Source organism: Hydra viridissima, unplaced genomic scaffold (assembly GCF_058129835.1).
Source record: "Hydra viridissima isolate aposymbiotic clone 2 unplaced genomic scaffold, HvirCarnegie_v1 scaffold_16, whole genome shotgun sequence".
NCBI lineage: Eukaryota > Metazoa > Cnidaria > Hydrozoa > Anthoathecata > Hydridae > Hydra > Hydra viridissima.
In genome coordinates this window covers 4,037,296-4,050,718 of record NW_028324315.1, presented here as the reverse complement: position 1 = coordinate 4,050,718, position 13,423 = coordinate 4,037,296, and the positions used below count along the sequence as shown (strand labels likewise).

General features: G+C 38.8%; 4 protein-coding genes and 1 pseudogene across 9 annotated transcripts in view; all 5 read right to left on the bottom strand.

The window, feature by feature from the left end:
* Positions 1-9,167, bottom strand: part of LOC149877591 (uncharacterized) — a 127,978-nt gene extending 118,811 nt beyond the window's left edge. Inside the window, exon 1 of one of the 2 annotated variants that reach the window (XM_090073797.1) lies at positions 9,130-9,167. The gene's annotated coding sequence lies outside the window, so the exon portion shown is untranslated. The remainder of the gene's footprint in view (positions 1-9,129) is intronic. The other variant, XM_090073796.1, reaches the window with a different exon arrangement.
* LOC149877590 (uncharacterized) overlaps positions 1-9,174 on the bottom strand; it is a 375,375-nt gene extending 366,201 nt beyond the window's left edge. The window contains exon 1 of the mRNA XM_090073792.1: positions 9,127-9,174. The gene's annotated coding sequence lies outside the window, so the exon portion shown is untranslated. The remainder of the gene's footprint in view (positions 1-9,126) is intronic.
* LOC145199530 (uncharacterized) overlaps positions 1-13,423 on the bottom strand; it is a 300,653-nt gene that overhangs the window by 253,363 nt on the left and 33,867 nt on the right. The gene's annotated exons all lie outside the window — the stretch shown is intronic.
* Positions 7,888-9,030, bottom strand: LOC149877592 (uncharacterized). Its single transcript, XM_090074239.1, has one exon. It carries the CDS (start codon positions 9,028-9,030, stop codon positions 7,888-7,890), a length of 1,143 nt encoding a protein of 380 aa, XP_089930365.1.
* LOC145198509 (U1 spliceosomal RNA) lies at positions 11,663-11,839 on the bottom strand (annotated as a pseudogene).

Below are 13,423 nucleotides of genomic sequence, written 5' to 3'. Positions count from 1 at the left end.
TTCTGGCGAAAAGAAGGGAGTCGTCGGCATACTGTTGGATTTTTAAAGGTTTTGATGTGCCAGGCAAAGGGTAGCCCTGAATGCCGTCATCCGCTCTGACCAGCAGAGCTAGGGTTTGCGCGACGAAAACGTATAACAGCAGCGACAGCGGATCGCCCTGCCTGACACCGCGCTCTGTATGGAAGAAAGGTGATAAGAATCCGCCATTGATGATAGATGCTGAGACGTTAGAGTATAGAGTGGTTATGAACGAGATGAAGTTCTTGCCTAAATTGTATTTTTCAAGAATTTTGATAAGAAAGGAGCGATCGACTTTGTCAAAAGCCTTTTCTTGGTCGATGGACATGATAAAGCATGGAGTTTGTTTAAGCTCAGCGTATTCTATTAAATCCCGGACTAGGTATAAATTTGAAAAGATGTTTCTTCCCGGGATGCCGCACGTTTGGTTTGGCTCTATGATTTTTCCCATCACTTTTGACAGCCTTAGCGCGAGAGCTTTTGTTATTATCTTATAGTCCGCGCCAAGGAGGGAAATGGGGCGCCAGTTTTTCTGGTCTGTTAAGTCACCTTGTTTTGGAATGAGCGATATGATGGATTTTCTCATGGATGGTGTGGTTTGTTTTTCTGTGAATAAAATATGGTTGGCGAGCTCTTCGAAATCGTCTTCCAGATCCTGCCAGAAGGTTTTATAGAACTCGGCCGGAAGACCGTCATAGCCTGGTGACTTTCCGTTTTCAAACCTGTTCAGCGCCGCCTTTAGCTCTTGTTTCGTTAGGCGCTCGTTGAGTAGTTGGTTCTCCTCAGCGCTTAGAGCGTTCTTGATATGGGCCAGAACGTAGTTTTGACTGTTTTCACAGAGTTCTGTTCTCGTGAACAGGTTTTGATAATAGGTTTTGAGGGAGTGTAGAATTTCACCAGGCTCACTTGTCAATGATCCGTCGCTTTTCCGTATTTCGGATATGGTCTTATGTTTTTGCTGCGACTTCTCAAGATTGACAAGAAAATTTGACGGTCTTTCGCCCTCTTCTAGCAGTTTCTGTTTTGTGCGCACGCTTACGCCAGGGAACTGCAAATCAAAAAGTTTTTCTCGCGTGTCGCTGATTTCATCCGCGTTCGCTAAAATATTTTTTTCTAGGTGGTGAAGGTGATGTTGAAGGCGCCTGATTTCGCGTATTTTGGTTTGGCCTGCTTGCGCTGCGTTCTTTTGCAGTTCCGCCGCAATAAGCGCTTTGAAATCATCCCACCAACTCAGAGTGGAAGAGTAGGATGATTTCTTTGCGCGCAGGTCGCGAATTAGAGTTTTGATGTTTTGTTTGACTTCCTCGATTTCAATAAGGGAACAATTGAGCTTCCAGTACCCTGGTCCTCTCCTTACCGTTTTAAAATGGAGCGTGGTTGTCATGAAGTCGTGATCGGAGAAAGTGTTTGTCAATATGTCTGTGCGCGTCGCTCTTGTCGCGTCGTCGTGTCGGCAGTAAATTCTGTCCAGTCTGCATTTGACGTTATTGTTTGTCCAAGTGTAAGCCCGTTTGTCCTTGTGTTTCGCTCGCCATACGTCTGTTAGTTTGTAGCGGTTTTTGAAGTTATCCAGTTGTACTGTTCCGGTGGTGTGATAGTTTGCGTAGTTAGAGTCTTGTGTGTCTAGCGTAACGTTTTCCACCATATTAAAGTCGCCTGCTAATATGATGGGGAGTCCTGTGTTTTGTGAATAGTCATGCAGTCCGTCAAAAAAAACGTAACGGTCGCTTGGGATGTTCGGTGCGTATACGTTGATGATATGCATGTCGTGTTTTTCAAAGCAAATTATGGCACTTAATATTCTACCATGGTTATCCCTTTTTAGTTCGTTTAGTTCAATATTGGGCTTGCAGAGGATAGCCACCCCACAACTCGAGCTGCTGGGACCCGAGTTCCAGATGGACGCACCCGACCATTCGTCACTCCACTGTTTTGCTGTGGTGGGTCCGGAGCCCGTTTCCTGAAGGAGGATAAGATCATAGGAGGAATTTTGGAGAAACCCGAAAATTTTGGTGCGTTTTGTCGGGTTGTTCAACCCGCGTATGTTGCATGTTAAAATATTAAGCGCCATGGTGGAGAGGACCAGTTTGCGCTTTACGCACTTTTCTGCGTGTTAAAAAATATTCTGAGAAAAATTTATAGAGTTCTTTTCTTTTTATCATGATAAACAAAAATGGTAATAACTTACGCACCTTGCGCATGGTTTCAATCTGCACCTGACGCATATTGTTTTCAACAAAATGCGTCAATGTGGTGAGAAGAAAATTTTCGATTACATGATAAAAATTTAAATACTTTTTAATATGATGTTTATAATTTTGAAAGGCATAACTAAAGCTGGATAATAAAATAGTACTAGAAGGAAAAATAAAGATCAGATTTAGATAAAAAGGATGTAAGGAAACAAAAAGGAAAAAGAAGAGACTCACTGGATTTTTTCCACTCATTTTGGAGGGTTATAGTCTTCTTCTTCTTCGAAACTAAGATCGGCCTCCTCTTCACAAAGTTGGTCTGAGGTACCGATAGCGCTGTCAAATTCAGTGGAAAGACTGGTGTCATCAATGTTTGTGTTATCTTTTTTGTTTTCAGAGATACCGATGATATTTACATTTTTTTGGATTGTTTTTTTGGGGCTCCTCTTTTCTTTCCTTCCCCCATGCCTTTTTCGGGTTAGAAAAGGTCTAGAGACATAAACTTCAGTGTTTTGATTTTCGTTTTCTTCAGAGGTCATAGGGGTGTCTATCGACTCCTTTTCCTCACTCATGGTTTTTTCGACTTTTCTTTCTTCCTCTGATGATGGTGTTTTGGAAGTGTTTGTCTGAGGTTGCTGACGATGTTCAGGTTGGCCTCTGTGTCTGTAACGCAGAGTCAACCCGTCCACATTTTCGTATCTAGGCAGAGGGTTTTGCGCTGGGTTTTTCCAATCGGATATCACTACAATAACGTTTCCTGTGCAAATGTCCTCTCCTTCGACATTGACTTTTTGACAGTAGTAGGAGTCAACTTTTCCCCTACCTTTGGATAAATGTTCTGCAAGTAGAGCGATGGCACTAGAGTTCCCGTTTTTTAGGAAGCCGATAGGAATATTTTGAATTAGAACATGTACCTTGGGAACAATTTTTTGTTTGAAGCGGAGAACACAACCTTTAACTATGACCTCTGTGTTTAGAAAAGCAGCAAGACAGTCTGAATTGTGGAGGGCAAACTCGAAATGTTTGTTTGAATAGTGTCTAGTGACACCCCAAACAGAGGAAAGAAGATTTTTCTCCTTTAGAGCAGAAAGAAATTCAGGAACACTGCAGTTCAGATCGCCATAGCTGCAAGTAAGTACAAGCGAATTTTCGCTAGCAAATGTACGGCTGTTAAAGATACCAAGCGAGACTCTTGTCGGCTTGGTAGATGGGTTAGAGTTATTCGATTCTAAAGCACGAGCATAACTCAATGGTGCTGAAGAAACATCAACTTCCATACTTGCGGTAGCCATAAAGAAAATAATAGCCAACTAAATAAGTAAGCCAATAATCAATGTCCACCACCAAATAGCAAATAAGCCAGATAGTTATAAAAATAACTGTTTTAATAATCTACTATTCTCCGATGCAATACCTTAATACACAGTGACTAGTATTGTAGTTTTTTCCGTCATCCGGCTACTTGCCTTACTGACGTGCCGTGAAAATAAAAAATATAAAAAAACTAAAAACTAAAAAATAAACATAAATGTGTCCTAAGGACTCGTAAAAAAATAAAAACCGTTAAAAAATAAATGCTAAAATAAACACAAATGGTTCGTACCAATGGGAAAAAGAAAGACATTACTGCAAGTTTAGATATTGCTGTGTGTTTGCTACTAGATTTAAGCATCCGTTTTTAAAAATATTTCTTATCTCTTCTCTATATTTAGTTAGTGTATTTTGAGATTTTATTATTTCGTATTCTTGGTATAGTAGATTTTTAATTTTGCCTTCGTATTGTTTAAGAATTGTTTGAACTGAGATAGAGTTTTTATTATGATGAGCTTGCATTCTATTAAAATATAGTTCGTTGATAAGAGTTTCTAAAATTATATTGCCGAACTCTTTATCGCCCGCCTGCGCGCTGTAACCAAAAAATAAAAACTTAAGAGAGTTCTCATGGGGATACTTATCCGGATATAGTTGATCGAGAATATCGAGAGTGTATAATATAATAGGTTGCGCTTTTTCGCAACTATACATCATATGCGCAATTGTTTCGTTCGGTTTTAGGCATAGCGGGCATTTTGAGTCTCGCCTTAAATTTTTTGCATGCATTGCAGCGTTGTTGGGGATTAGAAAGTGTATCGCTTTAAAGAGAACTTCGCTAGCTTTATTGTTAGTTTTTCTTTTGTGTATTTTTATAAATAGGTTTTCCCATTCTTTTTCTGTTATTCCAATCATGCTTTTTTTGTAGGTATGAGGCCAGTTTTTATATTTCGGTTCAAAAAGGCGATATAGGGTCTGTATTGTTAAGTTTTTGTAGTCGTATTTCGGTTTACGTTTGAGGAGATAGTTGGGTGCGTTGCGGTAATCGTATTTCTGGTAGTCGTTCAGTATTTTGTTTCTCCAGTTAGTCGGGATGGCGTCGGTCAGTTCTTGTAGTTCCGTTTCGTGTATGTCGAGTGTTATGTGGTGCAAGAATCCCGGTTGAAAGGTTTTTGTAATGTCCCCTATCAGTTTGATGTCGTTTCTTAAGTGTTTTTCGTTCGGTGTTAGGTATGGTGTTTTAGTCGTCTTTATGTGTGGGTTGTAAAATAATGGTTGGTTCAGTATCTCCTCAATGTCAAGTATCGTGTCTTTGTCATTTTGTTTGAGTTCGTCCCAGTTTTTCAAGAATTGTTTGTAAAACGGTGGAAGTTTGTTAGTATGAGTTAGTACTGTTTGTAGCGTGTGTTTGTTTTGTTGAGCGTGTCTGTGTTTATTTAGAATGTGGTGCATGGCGTCTTTCCACGGTCCTTTCTGTTCCCTGTTGTAAAGTTTAGCCGTCCAGTGTGTTTGAGTTGCTTTTAGTTTTGCTGTGATGTTTGTTTGTCCCAGACCACCTTTTTTGATTTTTTGTTGGCAGAGCGCTCTGCTTAGTCTGGGTTTGTTTTCGCCCCAGAGAAAATTGCTAATGGTTGTTTCTATTTTTTTTAGTTGCGCGGCGTTTGGCAGGGGCACTACAAAAGCGAGGTGCGTGATCTTAGGCACTACCATTGTGTTTAGTATTAAAGTTCTGCCCTTAAGCGAAAGTTTGCGCCTGCCCCACTGGCTCATTGTTTTTTCCATTTTTTTTACATTTTTATCCCAGTTTGTTTTATAATAAAAAATCCCAGAGTTAGAAAAGGTTATGCCCAGGCTGTCAAAGGAGTTGTTTGCCCAGTTGAAATTGAGGAATTGTTCTTTGTCCTCCAGCCTGTTTTTGCCTAGCCATATGCCTTGGCATTTGGCCAGGTTGATTTTGGCACCTGTTGCTCTGTTGTTAATTTTGAGCGTTTCGCCAACGTTTTTTATGGAGTTATCACCGATTAAATAAAAGTTTGTATCATCCGCGTATTGTTGTATCTTTGTTTCTTTGTTTTCTATTTTTATTCCTTTTATTGCATTGTTTTGTCTTATGTATGAAGAAAAGATCTCCGCTTGAATGATGTATAGAATCATCGATAAAGGGCAACCTTGCCTTACGCCTCTTTCTATTTCGATTTTTTCAGAGAGATTTCCGTTTATTTTCACTTTGGCGTTTATGCCGTTATATAGAGTTTGGATTTGAGATACAAAAGGTTCTTCAAAACCGAAGTGCCGAAGACTTTTAAAAAGGAACTCTCTGTCTACTCTGTCGAAGGCTTTAACCTGATCAATGGACAGAATGCACGCGTCCAATTTTTCCGCGTTGGCTATGTCAATAACGTCTCTTGTGAAGCTCAGGTTGTTGTTTATTGTTCTGTTTTTTATGCACGCAGTTTGGTTTGCGTGTATCATTTTAGGGAGTATATCTCGAAATCTCATAGCTAGTATTTTGGTTAAGATTTTATAATCAACGTTTGTAAGTGAAATGGGTCGCCAATTTCTTATATCTTTTTTGTCTCCTTTTTTGTAAATGCAGGAAATAATCGCTTCCTTTTGGGTTGCGGTCATTTCCTTTGTGCTAAAGACGTTGTTTAGTGTGTCTGCCAGGTCTTTGCTGATCAATTTCACAAATGATTTATAGAAATTTACAGTTAGACCGTCGGAGCCAGGAGATTTGTTATTTTTCATCCCTGAGATCGCTTTTTTTACCTCGTTTGTTGTTATTGTTTTTGACAGAAAGTCGCTTTCCTCTCGCGTCACCCGTTTTACTTCCGCGTTTTGGAACAAAAAGTCTTGCGCTTTATTATCGTTGAGTTTTTTTTTGTATAGTTTTTCATAAAAGTTTTTGAATTCTTTAGTTATGCTTGCGGTATCATTTTTAGTGGCGCCGTTCGGGGAATCGATCTCAGTGATGAGTTGTTTTGACATTTTTTGTTTTTCTAGATCGAAGAAGAACTTGGTGCACTGTTCACCTTCGAGTCGCCACTCGATGCGCGCCCTTATTGCCGCTCCTCTTGCCTTTTCTCGCTCTATTTGTTCTAATTTTCGTTTTACTTCGCTGTGTAAGATTTTCATGTTGTTGTTTAGGTGCATTTTCTTTGCCGCGTTTTTCAAGAGTTTTTTGAGTTTGTAATGTTTTTTGTTTTTTATTTGGTTTTGTTTTTTGCTAAAGGATCTAGAAACTATTTTTAGTTTCGCTTTGCCCGCTTCCCACCAATCTTTGGTGTTAGCGAAGGTGTGTTTTTGTTTGTCCCATTCGTTCCAGACCGTCTCTACAAGGCCTCTGTACTCAGCGTTGTTGAGGATGGAGCTGTTTAGGATCCACGTCCCCTTGCCTATTTTTAGAGCGTTTGATTTTATTTCTAGTATTTGGGCTTTATAGTGGTCAGTTAGAATAGTGGGTTCAAGAAAGGTGTTGATATTTTGCCTTTGACATTTGCTCACGTAGATTCGGTCGATTCTCGAGTGGGACACACCGTTTGTGGCCGCGTATGTGAATTCTCGCTTTTGCGGATTAAAAGTGCGCCAAGTGTCTTCTATATCCAGAGAGTTTAAGAGACTTTTTAGCGCGTTGTTAGAGGTACACGGATTTCTATATACTTCTGGGTGTCTGTCTGTTTCGGACAGAGTCGAGTTAAAGTCTCCACCCATAACAACGATAAAATCGTCCAAGTTTTTATTTTCTAGATCTGTTTTGAGATTTCTATATAGGTTGGTTCTCGCGTTTTGCGCTTCTAGGGACGCTCCAGAGGTCGCGTACAGGCTAATTATGAGGTATCTTTGATCTTTCAGTTTTAGCGCTATGTAGTTGTAGTTACCGCGCGCGTCGCAGCCTTTAAAGAGCGTTTGTACGTTTCGCTGTCTGCAGAGTATCGCTGTACCGCGCGTTCTATTCGCGCCGGGTGAAAGGAAAACGTCGCCTTCCCATCTGTTTTGGATAAGGAAGTATTCGTTTTCGTTGATATGGGTCTCCTGGAGCAGATAAAAATCGTGACCTTCGTTCCGATAATAATTTAATAAAGTTAGTCTTTTAGCGTTGTCCTTCAGTCCTTGGACGTTGGACGTAAAGAAAGTGATTTTTTTTTTTTTTTTTTTTTTTTTTTTTTTTTTTTTAGCAAAAGCAAGCGCGCAGCCTTTGATCAGATGAAGGCCTCAAACAGGTAGCCATTATGCGTTCGTAAAAAAATAAAATAAAAACTTCGCATAAACTAAAAGCTAAGCAAAGAATCAAGACAATAAAAATAGAGTGAAAACTCATACCAGGTCTTCGCATAAACGCTCTTTCTTGGGATAGTTACTGAATCGGCTACGTAGCCCATTTCGGCTTTGCGGTTTTTGGTTTACGCTCCATCTGTCCGATCAATTCTTTTCTAGGCGTCTGCGGATGCGTTCGCTTCCTCTCTGGTCGTTGTTTCTGAGTATCTTGCTCTTCGTCTTCATCGGACTCCGTGGCTTCTCCGTCTTCTTTTGTTGTCGCTTCCTCTTCTTCAACGATTATAAGATTTTCTGTCGGGTGCCTCTTTGTAGTGCTTGGGACCGGGGGTTCGATTTTCTTCCCACTCTCTTTCATTTTTTCTTGTTGTTCTAGCTGCTCTTTTTTGCGTGCTTCTTCGAACGCCGCTTCGTTTTTTCTTTGTGTTTCTCTAATTTTTTCTTTTACGTGTTCTGGTAGGCTAACATCGATTTGATCATCGTCTAACACGACGAACTTGGTTTTGTTGGTGTTTTTCTTTTTGTAAACGCTGTCTACGACCGTTCCTCTCGGTTCGACGGGTTTCGCAGTTGCTGGGGTTGTTGCTGGGATTTTGGTTTCTTGAGATTGGACTTTTGTTGCAGCTGTTTGGACGGGGAGAGGTTTACACCTTTCCCTTGGGATATGCATACCCCCACACATCCTACACAAGAACTCCTTGCCAGCGAAATGAAGAGCAATCCGTTCTCCGTTAATCTCGATTTGATGCGGAATATCAGCAACAGGCTTGCACAGTTTAACTCTGAATAGTCTACGACCGTCCTCGATGGAACGGTCGAAGTCGTATGTAGCATGCTTGATACTTAATATTTCTTCTACGAATGGAGAAAGTTTTTCAGCAAGATCCTCATCAGTTGTGACCGGATCACATTTGATAGTTATGAGGAAACCGAAGTCCTCTCTTCGTTTGAATGTGACCGCACGTTCGCATTCGGATATTTCAAGCTCTGCTAGGGAGAGTGCGTTTGCGTCTTGAACCGTCTTTAGGACAGCGATCCATCGACCTTCGCGGTGATAAGTCAGATTTTCGATTTTCGATCTGCCAATTTTGGTAGAAATTTTCTCGCTTAGTTCTTTAGCTTTCTCCGATATATATCGAGGGTTAGTAGCCCTCGCAGGATCCATTCGGATTCGAAATTCAACGACACGTTCGTTGACAGCTTCTACGGTCTTTGCTACATTTGCGTATGTTGCCATACCACTATCACACCACCAAATATCCACTACGTGAATACTATATGCGACGTGAATACTATCCACTACGTGAATACAATATTACTAATAATTCGATACCCTTAATACACAGTGACTAAATTGTAGTATGTGTTTTTTCCGTGCCCAGCGAATGGTCGGAAGATACTGCATGCTTTTAGATATCTTAGAGCTTGCGGTTTCATACTAGTGCCAAAGCCTTTGTGTGATTCTTTTTTAAAAAAAAGCAGAAGTTAGATTTTTTGCATTTAATGACAAAAAAACAAAAATTTTAGCAAGATCTAATGATTAAATTTGAATAATGATTTGTAAAAACCATGTTCTGCCTCAGTTGCACATAAAATGATCATATTCTAATCAAGAAGTAGTTAAGCTCTCTCAATCTTTTATTTTCTGCAACCTTCCTAAAGAAAAACATTCGTTATTCAAAAGAAATTATTCAAACAGTTTTTTGTTTTGTTTTCTTTCTTTTCCATTTGTGATCAAATTATGGTTACTAACGGTAGCACATTGCATCAACTTCCTCGTTATTAGTATTTTCTTACCAGCATTAACAACATTCGTTATTTCGTAACTATCCAATTAATGCTTAATAGTTCTAAAATTTACCACAACACTACATTAACTGTCTTGTAAGCGCCAATAAGAATATAATTAAATAAGTATACAACGCCTGGAAGGAAGAAATGTGCTGCTGTTTGTCTTTCTATAATCATCAACGAAGAAATGAAAAAGAAAAATCGGACTCTGGTTTGATTGACAATTCTGAATGCAATTTATACATTCTTGACGCACACAAACATGGTGACAAACAAACAATACTAGGAGCCAATAGTAATTTGCTAAAATTTGATTTTTTTTTTTTTTTTTTTTTTGCAGGAATAGAGTTCTTATAGTTTTCGTTTCTAAAAAAGAAAAAAAAAAAAAATGAAGAAAAAAAACAAGTCAAACAAAAAAACAACAACAACAAAAAACAAATAGGTTTTCAGTTGTTCATAGACTAAAACGGATTAGAACAACTCGAGTATTTTATTTTAGCAGCTAATTTGTTCTCGGCGATGTTTGCTCCATAAAATATAACGATTGCAACAGATATTTTCATTTGAACCCATTTTCTAATGCGTATAATGTTTTTAAAATTTGTGTGGCATAAGACTCTCGTCTCTTTCTCTTGCGCTTCTTGTCACCAGTTCCAGCGACTTTTCCGCCTTTCTTACCAGCGCGCTTCTCGCCTTTTTTTGCCACCTTTGGCGCTTGTTTTCCTCCGGCTTTTGGTGCGTCAGATCATTTCGACGAGCTTAGCAGTGAAAATTTTTTCTTCTTTGTTTTCATTGCATTGCAACTGGATTTAATTTAAAGTAGATTTGTGGTTTCCAACTTGATAACTTTTCCGTTCTACGCACTTCTATTGGTTTTTAAAAGATTACGTCATTTGAGCATTGTTTATTTCTTTTTTACTATTGGTTAAAAAACTCTTTTCTGTTTAACAAAAAGCCGCACGAGATCTCTAGTCTGTCAGTCTGTTTTCAGTAGAAAACAAAATGTTAGCACGTGGAAAAGGAGGAAAAGCTAAGGCTAAGAGTGGCTTTCTTCAGTTTCCTGTTGGTCGTGTCTAATCTCATCGGTTTAGGCGCACCATCTACTTAGCTGGAGTTTTTGAAAACCTCTCCGCCGAAAATCTTAGAGCAAGCTGGTAATGCTGCACGCGATAACCAGAGAGCCAGGATCATTCCTCGTCGTTTGCAGCTAGCTGTTCGCAACGACGAAGAAGTTAAACAAGCTGTTGTTTGGTGTTACAATCGCGAGCAGCGGTGTGTTGCCAAACATTCAGGCTATGTTGCAATCGTTCCAAAACGGCAATCTAAACAATACCAAAGGCTAATTTCATAGCTACACACCTGTTCAAAGATTATTGTTAAGGCATTGGAAACTTACGCGAAGTTGATTTGTAGACTTGCTGCAACTGATCCAAACATGCAATAATAGCTGTTTTCAAGTCATAAACTACAAGTCAAAAAATATACCAGAATCCAATATGAAATATACAAAAATGGATGGAAATTGTTACTATTGTTGTTACTATCATTACTGTTAGTTTATTATTGCCATTACTTATTTTTTATGATTATTACTATTGTTATTATCGTTATTATCATTGCTGTTGGTATTATTATTAGTCTGTTATTGCTATCATCATCTTTTATTACCATTATTACGATTGTTATTATTTTCAATCTTACTATTATTATCATAATTTTATTATTACGACTATTTTTTTTTCTTTCAACAATTGTTACCATTATTGTTTTTTATTACAGCCACACATTGTATGATTTCTGGTGTTGCAGCCGTTTGATCACGCTTACTGTTTGCGACTAGATTTTCATTGATTTTATAAGAAAAAAAAAAAAACAAAACAACAACAAAGAACTTTTGAACGAAATAAAATGTGTTTACACTTTTAGGAGGCTTTGTTTACCTTCTCACTGACAAATCTTCACTCGAGGATATATACATAACATATAAATACACATAAAATATACCTTTTCTCAAATACCCGTTTACGTCCAGTAACTCATATAGGGCTGAGTGAGGGTTTTTTTTTTTGCATCTTTAAAGGGGGCGAGCGCGAACGCAGGCCCCCACTACCAGAAATTGTACGGTCGAGTTACCGACGTTAGCGGTAATCGCAGGGGTCAGCCCAGGCGAAGTGCAATGCAAGAGCCTCACCCTGGAAAAAGCCCCATGTTGATCAGGTATTGTGATTTTTATTTCGGGTCCTCCAGCTAATTGCCTTGCGGACCCTAGTCATGATTTACACGAGTTGCCGTTAACAAAGCGCAAAAAATAAAGTAGAAAATATACTCGTGGCCACCATGACAGCGAACAGAAAGAGGCCCAAAACATAGTATAAACATAAGTGAGGCCAAAATAAAAAATAAAAAAAAAAAAATAATAAAAAATAAAAAATAAAAAGTTGAAATGAAAAAAAATTTTAAAAAGGTTTCAACAAATAAGAGTAAGTTAAATTATCTCAAAAAGCGACTAATATTGAGTTTGAGATCTAATTTTCCTCTCTCATTCCAAATATTTTTGGTTTCGTTTCAAAGGTCTACTAAGGAATTGTTCTCTTTAGCTATTTCATATTCAGTATTATTTAGATTTTTAATTTTACTTTCGAATTCCCTGAGTAGGCGCTCCCTCGAGTATGTTGTCCGCTCATGGAAGGCCCTCATTCTATTACAATATATTCCAAATAGTAGTTCATCAAATATAATGTTTCCAATATAGTAATTATACGCCTTGTGGTTAGGACCAAAAAGAAAAAGTTTAAAGGTATTTTTAAAGCGCTCATTGCTAGGATATATGATGTTTAGAAGAGTAACGCTGTATTTGATTAAAGGTTGCGCCTTTTCGCAACTATACAACATGTGGGACAAGTTTTCGGGTGCTTTCATGCATTGCGGGCATAGGTCGTCAGCGGCGTACCCTCTTTTCTTAAAAATAGCGTTTGTGGGCAGAGCGAAGTGGATCGCTTTGTATTTAATTTCGTTCGCTTTGTTGTTATTTCGTCTTTTGTGTATAGTATCAAATAGGTTTTCCCATTCAGTCTCGGTGGTATGGAGCATGCTGTTCCTAAAGATTTTGTTCCATTTCAGGTAATGGGTTTTAGTTTTGGCGTTTTCTTTTTCAATTCTGATTTTGTATATACTTTTTGGGGTTAGTTCTTGGATGTTTATTGTGAGGTTTGGTGTCACCGTTATAGTAAGGTTGGCTTTGTTATGGTCGTAATTTTGGCTCTCGTTTACAATTTTGAATCTCCATTGCGGCGGGAGGGAAATTATGATGTTTTTTATTTCGTTTTTGTTTATGTTGAGGAGTTCGTGTTTGAGGAACCCCGGTCGGAAGACTCTAGCAATGTCGGCTATTTTCACTATGTTGTTTCGTTTTGTATTGTCGGTCGGTTTCAGTGTGTTGTTAGATTTGGTTATATGCGGGTTGAAGAAGATAGGTTGGCGGAGGATTTGTTCGATTGTGAGGGTTTTGTGCGTTTCGGTTTTTGTCATTTCGGTCCAGTTTTTAATCATCTGTCTATAGTAGGGAGGTAAGGTTTTGAGGCTAGCATTGGAGTGGGAAGTCAGAAAGACAAGGTTTCCTTGCTCCGCCTTCCGGTATTCGTTCAGGACAAACTCCGCTGTGTCGCGCCATGGTCCCGACAGTTCGCTGTTAAAAAATTTCGATATCCAGCTTGTTTGAATTGATTTCAGTTTCTCTTTTATATTTATAATTTTTAGCCCGCCTTTTCTGATGGGAAGTTTAGAGACGTTTTTGCTTGTTTGGATGTTTTTGTTGTCCCATAAGTAGTTTTGAACATCGT

Bases quoted from the DNA above. Each gene is read 5' to 3' on its own strand.
- LOC149877592 (XM_090074239.1), bottom strand. From the start codon at position 9,030: ATGGCAACATACGCAAATGTAGCAAAGACCGTAGAAGCTGTCAACGAA.